General features: G+C 59.6%; 1 protein-coding gene across 1 annotated transcript in view; it reads left to right on the forward strand.

Moving 5' to 3' along the window:
* The first annotated feature begins 197 nt into the window (after positions 1-197).
* The window catches only part of MYO15A (myosin XVA), a 61,262-nt gene continuing 48,345 nt past the window's right edge, over positions 198-13,114 (forward strand). Inside the window, exons 1-8 of the mRNA XM_032178187.2 lie at positions 198-3,801; positions 5,873-5,955; positions 6,559-6,622; positions 7,734-7,843; positions 8,177-8,251; positions 8,461-8,555; positions 12,625-12,733; positions 12,859-12,922. Coding sequence (XP_032034078.1) covers positions 214-3,801; positions 5,873-5,955; positions 6,559-6,622; positions 7,734-7,843; positions 8,177-8,251; positions 8,461-8,555; positions 12,625-12,733; positions 12,859-12,922 — 4,188 coding nt within the window. The 5' untranslated portion in view covers positions 198-213. The remainder of the gene's footprint in view (positions 3,802-5,872; positions 5,956-6,558; positions 6,623-7,733; positions 7,844-8,176; positions 8,252-8,460; positions 8,556-12,624; positions 12,734-12,858; positions 12,923-13,114) is intronic.

Genomic DNA, 13,114 nt, shown 5'->3' on the forward strand with positions numbered 1-13,114 from the left:
CTGCTCTAGGGTGAAACCCAAGGCGCTCTAAAGGAGATGAATTATGGATCCGCCCTCCCGGAATCCTGGCTCGGCCCTCCCCACGCCACCCGGGGCCAGTCCGGTCTGCTCCCAGCCCGAGGAGGCCGCGTGTCCAGCCGCGGGCAGGAGACCGAGCAGGTCCCTGTGTCCCGTGACACCGGCCCCAGGCCCGGTAGAGAGCAGGCAGCCACCATGGCGAAGGAGGAAGATGAGGAGAAGAAAGCCAAGAAAGGGAAGAAAGGGAAGAAGGCACCGGAGCCGGAGAAGCCCAAGCGGAGCCTGAAGGGGACGTCGCGGCTGTTCATGGGCTTCCGCGACCGTGCACCCAAGATCTCCAAGAAGGGCCAGTTCCGCAGCGCCTCGGCCTTCTTCTGGGGCCTCCACACCGGCCCCCAGAAGACCAAGCGCAAGAAGAAGGCCCGCACTGTGCTCAAGTCCACGTCGAAGCTCATGACGCAGATGCGCATGGGCAAGAAGAAGCGGGCGATGAAGGGCAAGAAGCCGTCCTTCATGGTGATCCGCTTCCCAGGCCGCCGTGGCTACGGCCGCCTGCGGCCGCGCGCCCGGTCACTCAGCAAGGCGTCCACGGCCATCAACTGGCTCACAAAAAAGTTCCTCCTCAAGAAGGCCGAGGAGTCGGGCAGCGAACAGGCCACAGTGGACGCCTGGCTGCAGCGCTCGAGCTCCCGCATGGGCTCCCGCAAACTCCCCTTCCCGTCGGGTGCCGAGATCCTGCGGCCCGGGGGCCGGCTCCGGAGGTTCCCCCGCAGCCACAGCATCTACGCGTCAGGCGAGCCCCTGGGCTTCCTGCCCTTCGAGGACGAGGCCCCTTTCCATCACTCGGGCTCCCGCAAGTCGCTGTACGGGCTTGAGGGCTTCCAGGACCTGGGCGAGTATTATGACTATCACCGCGACGGTGATGACTACTACGACAGGCAGTCACTCCACAGCTACCAGGAGCAGGAACCCTACCTGGCGGGCCTCGGCCCCTACAGCCCGGCCTGGCCACCCTACAGCGACCACTACTACGGGTACCCACCCGTGGACCCCTACGACTACTACCACCCCGACTATTACAGTGGCCCCTTTGATCCGGGGTACACCTACGGCTACGGCTACGACGATTACGAACCCCCATATGCGCCCCCGTCGGGGTACTCGTCTCCTTACAGCTACCATGATGGGTACGAGGGCAAGGCGCACCCATATGGCTACTACCTGGATCCCTATGCGCCATACGACGCGCCATACCCACCCTATGACCTCCTGTACCACACTACCTACGATGCACCCTACTTTGATCCCTACGGGGTCCCCTACACCGTTCCCTATGCTGAAGGCGTCTATGGCGGTGGGGATGAGGCCATCTACCCCCCCGAGGTGCCCTATTTTTACCCGGAGGAGTCGGCCTCGGCCTTTGTGTACCCCTGGGTACCACCGCCCATCCCGTCGCCCCACAACCCGTATGCCCACGCCATGGATGACATCGCCGAGTTGGAGGAGCCAGAGGACGCGGGCGGGGAGCGTCAGGGGACCTCCTTCCGCCTGCCCAGCGCCGCCTTCTTCGAGCAGCAAGGCATAGATAAGCCCGCCAGGTCCAAGCTGTCCCTCATCCGCAAGTTCCGCCTCTTCCCGCGACCCCAGGTGAAGCTGTTTGGGAAGGAGAAGCTGGAGGTGCCCCTGCCACCCTCTCTGGACATTCCTCTACCCTTGGGGGATGTGGACGAAGAAGAGGACGAGGAGGAGCTGCCCCCGGTGTCCACTGTGCCCTACGGCCACCCTTTCTGGGGCTTCCTCACGCCGCGCCAGCGCAACCTCCAGCGCGCGCTGTCGGCCTTCGGCGCCCACCGGAGCCTGGGCTTCGGCCCGGAGTTTGGCCGCCCAGCGCCTCGCCCTGCCACCTCGCTGGCGCGGTTCCTCAAGAAGACGCTGTCGGAGAAGCCCATCCCGCGGCTCAGGGGCAGCCAGAAGGCCCGGGCGGGCGGCCCTGCGGTCAGGGAGGCGGCCTACAAACGCTTCGGTTACAAGCTGGCTGGCATGGACCCCGAGAAGCCCGGCACGCCCATCGTGCTGAGGAGGGCCCAGCCGCGCGCTCGCAGCAGCAACGACGCGCGCCGCCCGCCCGCGCCACAGCCCGCGCCCAGGACCCTCTCCCACTGGAGCACGCTCCTGTCTCCGCCCGTGCCCCCGCGACCCCCCAGCCCCGGCCCCCGCCCCGCGCCGCCGCTCTCTCCGGCGCTCTCGGGCCTGCCCCAGCCGGCCTCGCCCTATGGTTCCCTCCGCCGCCACCCGCCGCTCTGGGCTGCCCCAGCACACGTGCCCCTGGTGCCGCAGGCCAGCTGGTGGGCCTTCGTGGAGCCCCCTGCCGTGAGCCCGGAGGTGCCCCCCGACCTACTTGCCTTCCCCGGGCCCCGACCCTCGTTCAGGGGCTCCCGCCGGAGAGGGCCAGCCTTCGGCTTCCCCGGGGCCTCCCCACGGGCGTCGCGGAGGCGAGCTTGGTCACCCCTGGCCTCGCCCCACCCCTCGCGGAGGAGCCCGCCGGGCCTCGACTACTTCTCACCCTTGGCGCCCCCGTCGCCTCAGCTGTCCTTGCGCACGGGCCCCTTCCAGCCGCCCTTCCCGCCCCCCGCCTGCCGGCCCCGCTCGCTGCAAGAGTCCGTAGCCCCACGCCGAGCCGCTGGGCGCCTGGGCCCCCCCGGCTCTCCGCTGTCGGGCTCACCCAGGCCGCCCTCACCGCCCCCGGGGCTGGGCCACAGCCGGAGACGCGGCTCCCTGAACCTGCCCTCGCACCTCCCGCACACGTGGCGGCGCCTTAGCGAGCCGCCCACTCGGGCTGTGAAGCCGCGAGTGCACCCGCCCTTCCACCGACCGCCCAGGGCTGGGGCCTGGCGGGCGCCCCTGGAACACCGGGAGAGCCCACGAGAACCCGAGGACTCAGAGACGCTCTGGACCGTGCCCCCACTGGCCCCCAGCTGGGACGTGGACATGCGTCCCACCCAACGCCCACCCTCCCCCTGGCCAGGAGGTGCAGGCAGCCGCGGAGGCTTTTCCAGGCCACCCCCTGTGCCGGAAAACCCCTTTCTCCAGCTCCTGGGCCCTGTGCCATCACCCACCCTCCAGCCTGAGGATCCAGCTGCTGATATGACCAGGGTCTTCCTGGGCAGACACCATGAGCCAGGGCCTGGACAGCTCACCAAATCAGCTGGTCCAACCTCTGAAAAGCCTGAAGAAGAGGCCACCCTGGGGGACCCCCAGCTGCCAGCAGAGACCAAGCGTCCAACCCCAACACCTCCCAAGGATGTCACCCCCCCCAAGGATGCCATCCCAGAGCAAAAGACATTAAGGCCCAGCCTGTCATACCCACTGGCTGCATGTGACCAGACCAGGGCCACATGGCCACCATGGCACCGCTGGGGGACGCTGCCCCAAGCCGCAGCCCCCTTGGCGCCCATCAGGGCCCCAGAGCCCCTGCCCAAGGGAGGTGAGCGGCGCCAGGCAGTCCCTGGGCGTTTTGCTGTGGTCATGCCTCGTGTGCAGAAGCTGAGCTCTTTCCAGCGAGTTGGGCCTGCAACCCTGAAGCCTGGAGTCCAGCCAACCCAGGATCCCAAGCTGAGAGCCTGTAGTCTTCGCTGGTCCTGCCTCTGGCTTCGGGCAGATGCCAATGGACCCTGGCCACGAGTACACACCCATCCCCAGTCCTGCCACCTGGGCCCTGGAGCCACCTGCCTGTCCCTTAGGGGCTCCTGGGAGGAGGTTGGCCCCCCAAGCTGGCGGAACAAGGTATGGAGGCACAGATTACAGGGAGGGTTTGAGGGTTCTGGCCTAGGAAACAGGGCAAGAGAGACAGACTGAGGAGCCCTGTGCAACCTTGGAGAGAGGCTGCTTGCTGGGGCCTCAGTCTCTGGGTCTGTAAGTTGGGGAGAACAGCCTGGACCTCCCAGAACCTCTGGAGGGTTGAACAAGAGGATGCCCAGCACAGGCAGGCACAGGACAGAGATGTGGGAAACTGCTTCCAGGTCACTCTGGGGAAGGATCTTTGTTCATATTCGGCTTGGGCCCTGGGCAGCCCTGCCCTGATCCAATCTGGATGACAGGTCTGGCCCCTAACTTCCTCTCAGAGATTTTGGCCAAGCCAGATGTGAAACTGCTGGACATGCCTATTCATCCTGTTCCACCGCACATCCAGGTCTGTGCGGTTCCTCCTGCCTCCTACTGACCCACCCCCAAATTAGAGCCTCCTCTTTCCTCAGGTTTTTTGCTGCCCTTTGAAGTCGCCTGGGCTGCAGGATTCTGGAGTAGGTCAGGGTGAGGGGCTCAGGATCCAAACTTCCAGACTCCTCATTGCACAGAGGGAAAACTGAACCGGGAGTCCTTCTGGAACCCCATGTGGGGTGCAGGGTAGGCAGCCCTTCGGAGGGGTGCCCAGCCCATGCCTGGCTGCCACATTCAAGGTGGAACTCGAGCCTGATGCTGGGTGGCCCTTGGCTGAGGTGCGTGGTCACTGGAGCCTCTCTCGGGATGCCGGGGTGGTGGGCGGGGCAAGCAGGGGCAGTGGGTGCGTCTCAGCCTCTGCAGACCGTGCCTGGCGGAGCAGGCAGCTAGCGGGGCCCAACAATGGCAACTGGGGCAGCCTGGCTGCTGGGGGGGCCCTGGCCCCGGCGGCGGGGACCCCACGCTGTGTGGGCTGCAGCGTTGCGGGAGCGGGGCGCAGGGCGCCTAGGGGTGAGGGGCAAGGATGCCTGGGCCCTCCTCACTCTGGAATACGTGAGTGGCTGAATTATTCAGGGTCTGCGGCTGCTGGCAAGCACGTGGGCAGATGGGTGGGCAGGAGGCCAGGGCCGAAAGGGTGATACCTGCTGTGCCCTACTTAGCAGTCCAGCGACAGGCATGCAGGGCTCCCTCCTGGTGTCCTCTTTCCTCGCCTGCTCAGGGTGCAGCTGGGATTGGAAAGGCTGAGGGTGTACACGTATGTGCTCCCAGTCATGTGGATCCTGTGCAGGCCTGCATGCCTGAGCATGTGTGCAAGTGTGTACCACGGCCAAATGACAAAAGCTAGTGTATGAGGTCTGAGCAGATGTGGCATCCCTGGGGGTCAGGGTTGTTTGCCCACCCTCTGCCCATGTGCACAGACGTGTGCACACAGAGGAGACCCTGCAGCCCAAAGGTGGCATCAGGACTTCCATTCGCCAGACCCTCAGGGTAGGGAGGGACCCAGCTGTGCGCCCAGATGTATGTGCCAAGTGGACAGGTAGAGCATGTGCCTGCACACCGTGTGCCTCCAGCCAGGCCCCACAGGCCTGCGTATGTGCCCACAGGCCTACAGGAACACCTGTGTGCCTGGGAGTTGTATGAGCTGTAAATGCCATTGAGCGTGGGTGCATATGCAGGTGTCCACACATTTTCCCCGGGATGAGCATGGGGGTGTGGTGCTAAGACAGTCTCCATCTCTGCCCTCCTAGAGGCCCCATGCACCAGGTCACAAGTGTCCTTTGAGTTGTCACACAAGCCAACATGTGGGGTCTGCTGGTGCTGGAAGAGCTGCGGTTGGGAGGGAGCTAGCCCGTGCACCCATGTACCTGCACATGCCTTTGGTCACCCCCCAGGGCAGGACACTTGGGAGTTCATGGGAGCGCCTGCCTGGGCACTGAGGGCATGCATGTGTCTCATGTGTGAGGGTCGCATGCAGGTTCTGGGGGCCACAGCATTCTGTAATGAGGAGACCTGCAGGACCCACCTGGCCTTGGGGTTCCCTCTCCAACAATGGTAGCAGGCCCCAGGTATGACCAAGCCAGGGGCCAGTGGGGGAGGGGGGTGCCCTTCAACCTGCAGACACAGCCTCTCTCTCACACAGATGCACTCCATCCGCAACCTGCCATCCATGCGGTTCCGTGAGCAGCACAGGGAGGATGGTGTGGAGGACATGACGCAGCTGGAGTGAGTGGGCAGGGCCGGCGGGGTCAGCAAGGGTCACCATGGGGTCCCCACCCTCCCAGCCAGAGCGGCTCCTCCTGCAGTTGCCTCTCACCTCCCAGGACATTTTCAGAGCCTCAGTCATGAAGTGTCACAAAGACACTTTGTGTGGTGTGCTTTGTGAGTTAGATGGACTTTGGTTCAAATCCTAGCCCCACCACTCACCAGCTGGCAGATGTTGCACAAATCACTTTGTTTTTCTGCATCTCAGTTTCTCATCCACAAAATGGGAGTGGGATGGCTGTTGTGAGGATGCCAGCACATTGGAGGTACTCAAAACATGAGGGCTGTGTTGGTCAGCATCATTATCTAATCACGGTGATTATGTAAGAGTGTCCCCCAAATCCCCAATGAAGTAGGTACAATGATTATCATACCCATTGGACAAATGAAGAAACAGGCACAGAACGGGGAAGTAATTTGCCCAAGGTCTCTTAGCTGGTAGGTGTCAGAAACAGGACTTGAATTCAGGCCTATCTGATCAAGGCACTGCACTGAGTTGGGGAGGGAGACCCATGCCAGAACCAGCCCTGGGGGCACTGACGGCTTCTCTCTGTGCCCTTCTAGAGACCTCCAGGAAACCACTGTGCTGTCCAACCTCAAGATTAGATTTGAACGGAACCTCATCTACGTAAGGCCTGGGGCTGGCCCTGCCCTGGGCCTAGGTCAGGAAGGCAGCTGCCTCCTGGGGCTGGGTGGGACGCACAGATTTCTCTTGTGGGCCCTAGCCCCTGTGGCCTCTGCCTAGAATGCCAGAGCCTAGAACTAAAATCTGAAGTCTTAAAACACAGTCTTAGAATGGTGGATGCCGGAGACCCGGCACGGTGGCTTATGTCTGTAATCCCAGCACTTTGGGAGGCCGAGGCAGGCGGATCACGAGGTCAGGAGATCGAGACCATCCTGGCTAACACCGTGAAACCCCGTCACTACTAAAAATACAAAAAAAAAAAAAAATTAGCCAGGTGTAGGAGGTGCACACCTGTAGTCCCAGCTACTTGGGAGGCTGAGGCAGGAGAATGGCGTGAACCCCAGGAGGCAGAGCTTGCAGTGAGCTGAGATCGTGCCACTGCACTCCAGCCTGGGTGACGGAGCGAGACTCCGTCTCAAAAAAAAAAAAGAAAAAAGAAAAAAAAAATGGTGGATGCCAGAGGCAGAAAGCTGGAGACAGAGAATCCAGAAATATGTGACACCCCCACCACCTGGGACCTGACAGATTGAACTTCCAGAGTCCTAGAATCCATAGACCTGGACCCCAGAGTGGAGATGGCCAGAGGGGTCGGAGGGGAGCCTCTGACCTGAGAATGACAGAACAGAGGGCCAGGGGCTCAGTGCCAGTGTGGAAGACAAGGACACCCAGAAGGGCTCTGGCCACATCAGGATCCCCTGAGTTCCCCAACTCCTCACTCTAGGCAGTGGAGGTTTGCCCTCAACAGGAGCCAAAAGTTCCTGGAGCCTGGGCCCAACCTTGAACAAATGAAGTAGGCAGGAGCCCACCCAGGATCATGGCTGTGGGGTTTTGCTCACTCCAGACTACTCTCAGTTCAGCCTGGTGCAGTGCCTGAGATTCCACTGCTAGAGCACACAGCCCAGCTAGCTGGTAGAGGGCTCTAGATGGGAATCCTGAGTCCAGGCAGCCAGATATCTGTCCAGATGGAAACGGAGCCAGGCTCCCAGCATAGGGGAGAGAGGGTCATAGAGGTCTGCAAGGAGCGATGACACTGAGGCCACCGTCTGCCCAGCAGACATACATTGGGAGCATCCTGGTGTCGGTGAACCCATACCAAATGTTTGGAATCTATGGGCCGGAGCAGGTGCAGCAGTACAACGGACGGGCCCTGGGAGAGAATCCCCCGTGAGTGCCTCAGGGGGGCTGCCCTGGGGTCTCTTGGGCCCCTCTTTCCCCTGCTCTGGGAGCCTGGATCCCGGCTGCACCTCAGCCATGAGTCAGAGGTAATGGGGAAAGGCAGCCCACCTACTCAATCTGACAGTCTCTCCCCAGGCAGGGCCGCAGCTACAGGTTGGAGGCCACTGTGGTTCAGACCAGGATGGAGGTGGAAGCGTTCCCCCAGCAGGGTGAGGGGTGGGCAGGGTTGGCTGTTTGGTGGATACAGATGCTTCCTGCCCAATCCCTGGGAGGTTTGGGAGCTTAGAGGCAGGGGCCAGCTCTAATGACCTGTCTCCCCAGACACCTCTTTGCTATTGCAAATCTCGCCTTCGCCAAAATGCTCGATGCCAAACAGAACCAGTGCATAATCATCAGGTGAGTGAGCTGCCTTTATGTGGGGGATAAATGGGGGACCTTAGGTAGCAGGCCTGCATCTGGCCAGAACTGCTGTGGGACCTTGGAAGATTGCCTGGTACCTCTGGGTTGGCCCAGCGTACATATCCTCTTGCTTCATGATGGGAGTCAGGGTGCCCCAGAAGAGGCAGTGAAAGGTTGGAGCTCACTCTGCCCCTTTGCTCGGTCAGTGGAGAGAGCGGCTCTGGCAAAACTGAGGCCACTAAGCTGATTCTGCGCTACTTGGCCGCCGTGAACCAGAAACGGGATGTCATGCAGCAGGTGAGTCTACCTGTCTCCCCAGGACCCTAGGCTGAACACCCTTTGATAAGCACACCTCATGTACTTCCCAAGAGGCAAGGCTCCTTGGCCCACCAGGAAGATGAGGAGGCTGAGTTCCAGAAGGGGGCCTTGCCCAGCGCTGCTTTTTCTGCCACCTGTCCCAGGGGTGTGCCTGAGGGGTGAGAGTTCCTGCCTGCCTGTGTTTCTGTGGCAGCTCCTGGTTCCAGCCCTCCGGGTCCAGTTCAGAGTGGAGACCACATAGGGAAGGGGAGTCCACATAGGGAAGGGGAGTCCACATAGGGAAGGGGAGTCATCCCATCTCTCCCACCTGGCCTCACCTTCCTGGTCATGGCCCTGGGGCCGCCATATTCTCACACGCAGAAGCTATGCAGCCCCCAGCAGTCAAGAGGCAGGGCATGCGTGAGTGTGGGTTAGGGGTGGGGTGGGGGAGGCAGTAGATGCCAGACCAAAGTCTGCAGGATTGGAGCTTTGCTGACAAAGACAGTGCTAAGCCCTCTGAGCCTGAGAATGGTAGAACTGCATCCGTTCCCTCAGTAAAGGTCTACTGAAGAGCTACTGTGTGCCAGGCCCAGGCTAGGCACTGGGGAGGGGTAGCGGCAACTCAGGCAAATGTTGCCGCTCATGGGAACTTCATTCTAGTGGTGGAGGTAGGAAGAAAAAAAAAAAAAAATATATATATATATATATATACACTTACATAAGTAAATTATGTGTATGTGAAAGGGTAGGTGGTGAGTTGTGAAGAAGAAAAGTGAAGAGAAGGGTGATGAGTGTTGGGGGTTGCAATCATAAGTGTGGTGGTCAGGGTAGGCTGTACCGAGAAGACAAGAGAGTGGGCTCTGGGAATGTCTAGGGGGACAGTGAAGAGGCAGAGGGAGGGGCACCTGCAAAGGCCTTGAGGTGCAAGCAGGTTGGGTCCAGGTACAGGTCAAAGCCAGCCAGCAACCTACAGAGAAGAAAGACTTGGGTGTGAGAGGGAGAACTGTCGGAGGGTGACCCCAGACATTCAGTCTGAGCCACAGGCAGCACGGAGGCGGGCTAGGCAGTGGAGGAGGAGCAGGTTTGTTGAGAAGAGGTGTCTGCTAGGCATCTACACAGAGATGGCAGGGAGGTGATGGATGCACCACCAGCCTGGAGCTCGGGAGAAGGTGGGGCTGGCCTGCCAGCTCGGACTCCAGAACCACAGACCCAGACTTCCCCAACCCTGGGGCCCACAAAGGTTTGCACATGGCACAATGTCCTAGCCAGGGGCGAGCGCAGCAAGGTGATCCTGGGGGCGTAGATGGGGGCTGCTCAGGCTTTGCAGTCAGGTTCCAGCCTGGCCTGGCCCCCTCTGATGCCTGCCTTGGCCTGCTAGGCTCTCCCATCCCAGCCCAGGCCACCTGATGACCAAACAGATCATCCCTTGCTCCAAGCAGAGTTTTCAAAACCTTTCAGGTCAGACTTGTGGAATGACTAGGTAGGTAGGCAGGGAAAGAATTAAGTGTACCTTGTGCACCTCCTGTGGCCAGGCACAGTGCTGAGTTCCTTCAGTTATCGTCACACCGGAGCTTTACGACAACCCTGGGAGGTAGGTACATTTGCATCCATTTATAGATGGGAACACTGAGACATAAGAAGGGAGGAGTGAGGTGGTGCAGGAGCTGAGATTTGCAGTCCATGGCAGAGAGCTGTCAGGGAGGACGGATGGAGCTGTGAATGTGGCTGAGTCTGGGAGTTTCTGTGTGCCAGGCACACAGAATGTGTGAGGATATGCCTGCCAGCTGTGATGACCATGGGGCTCCTTTCCTAGACATGGCTCTTCCCTCCTCAGATAATCAAACAGTCCAGTTCAGTTTTAGGCATGGCTGGATCCAGAATCTTAAACAATGTCTCTTGTCTTGGCTCCACCCTCCCCCATGTATAGGCATCATCCTCAATCTGCCTCCCATTGGTCAGCAAGCTGACACCATAATGATCAACCCTCCCAACATTTCAGAAATGAAACATTCAGAGCTCCGTCTCACTGGGCAAGTTTTGGTCATATGTCCTCACTGGAACCAATCACATAGCATAGGGAATGCTCTGCCCTGACTGACTGAGGCCTGGACCACAGGTTCCTCCCTTCTGGTGTTCACCCACTCCATCTGCTGGCTTTATGCCCTGCTGTATGCTGGGCACCGGGAACAGAGAAGCAGCCAACCTATCCTCAAGGGCTTCCCGGACTAAGGGATAGTACACAGGAAAGCCCAAGCAGACCTTGACTCATTGAGCAATCACAGGCCAGCCCCCATCCCTCTCTGGACCTCAGTTTACTCCTTTATGCAATGGGTACAGTATTTCCTGGACTAAATGGGACAGATGGAGGGAAGTGGCCCCATTTCCAAAACTACAGGTATTGTTTCTGTGGTGACTGGACCTCCTTTGCTTCTTCCCTAAAAGATTACCCTGAGGAAGTGCCTCAGCTGAAGAAAGTGCCACGTACACACTAGGCCCATGCTCATCACTCGAGTGGACTCTGGAGTCCCTGGGCATGTCATTTCACCTCTCTAAGCTTCAGTTTCCTAATCTGCAAAACGGGTGATAGTACCTATCTCATGGGATTGTTAACAATGGCATTATTAACAATGGCATTATCAGGGCAATGTGTCTGGCACACAGTAGGTGCTTAAATAGGTGGGAGCTTGTGATCAGCCATGGTCACCCCTGGGCAGCTCTGCCCATGAGATGCTATTCCTTTTGTTTTGTTTTTTTTTTTAGACAGTCTCACTCTGTCACCAGGCTGGAGTGCTGTGGTGCGATCTCGGCTCACTGCAACCTCTGCCTCCCAGGTTCAAGCAGTTCTCCTGCCTCAGCCTCCCAAGTGGCTGGGACTACAGGCACCCACGACCACGCCCGGCTAATTTTTTGTATTTTTAGTAGAGACAGGGTTTCACCATGTTGGTCAGGATAGTTTCGATCTCCGGGCCTCGTGATCTGCCCACCTCGGCCTCCCAAAGTCCTGGAATTACAGGTGTGAGCCACCATGCCCAGCTGATGCTATTCCTTTTTCCATCCCTTTAGCAGGTATTTTTTGAGGGCCTACTAAGCACCAGGTCCGTGTAGATGCTGGGGACTCAGAGATGTGCAAACAGTAGATCCGTGCCTGTGGGATTTGACATTCTAGCGGGGAGACAGACAATGCCCAAGAAAATAAGAGAGTTTGCCAATGGGGCTGAGGGCTACCGGAGAGAGAATTCTGGTGGCCTTCCTGTGAAAGGTGAGGCGGGTGCGGGGGGGCATGCAGGTGTGTGGGAGCAGTGACTTCCAAGCAGAGGGAACAGGAGATGCCAATGGTCAGAGGCAGGAGTGGGCCTGGGTGTCAGGGAACAGTGAGGAAGGCCAGGGAGGATCCTCGGCTGGTGGTAGGCATGGGGGTGGGGAGAAGAAGACATCCCCAGAGCCGTTTGGAAGGCAGATTCAGCATATTTTCATACCTTGGAGACCCCATGGCAGTCCCCAAGCCTGGACCCCTGGGGTCTCTGAGCCTCACAGGTTTTTACTAGTCCCTCCCTGGTCTGAGACTCCTAGTCTCCTGGAGAGAGAGGTGGTCGGTCCTGCTAGTGACTCCATTCTGTTCTTGTCTCTTTCTTTGTCCTCCCTCCTGGACGCTCTTGAAGATAAAGGTACTCAGTGTGTGTATATGTGTATGTGTGTGTGTGTGTGTCTGGGAAAATGCGTGTGGATGTGCCTGCTCCTGTGTTGGTGGAGGGACAGGCAGGAAAGGACATCCAAAGGCCTGTCCTGGGCGGGGCTGAGGCTTGTGGTCAGGGGCTGCCGTGGGGGGCCACAGAGGCTGGAAGGCTGGGAGAGGGAAAGCATGGGGCTTGCTGTGTGGGAGTTGGGCAGCATGGGGTGGGAAACACTGGGGGGCACTGGAGAGACCTCAGGATTCTCTAGGAAGCCCACCTCTGGTCATTCCTCATAAAGGGAGGTCCTTGGGAAGGCTCGTGTCTGGGTGTCCCCAGCTATGCCCCCCACCCAGGCCCCCAGGACAGTGCCTAGCCCCTCAATTCTCACATCTCCTTCTGGAGTCCAGATCCTGGAGGCAACACCCCTCTTGGAGTCCTTCGGTAATGCCAAAACCGTCAGGAACGACAACTCCAGCCGCTTTGGGAAGTTCGTGGAAATCTTTCTGGAAGGGTGAGTTGGGACAGTGGAGGGCCTCCCAAAAGCCTTGCAGTGTCTTCCATGTCCTGCCACAGCCCCTCAGAGCCAACACCAGCCCTCCTACCCCCACTGAGAGCTGACTGTGCTCCCCACCCCAGGGGCGTGATCTCTGGTGCCATAACCTCCCAGTACCTGCTTGAGAAATCCAGGATCGTGTTTCAGGTGGGCCACCCCCTCCCGGGCCTCTGTGTTGGGCAGGGTGGCGGTGGGAGGTACAGATACTCAGAGCCTGGCCCCTGGTGGGGCTAGGTAGATGTCAAATTAATGAACGAATACATGCGTACATGTGAGCCCAGGACCTCCCCTCCCCAACCATTCTCCAGCCACAGTGGCTCCTCCCTGCCCCACAGCACA

Source organism: Hylobates moloch, unplaced genomic scaffold, assembly GCF_009828535.3.
Source record: "Hylobates moloch isolate HMO894 unplaced genomic scaffold, HMol_V3 SCAFFOLD_15, whole genome shotgun sequence".
Lineage (NCBI taxonomy): Eukaryota > Metazoa > Chordata > Mammalia > Primates > Hylobatidae > Hylobates > Hylobates moloch.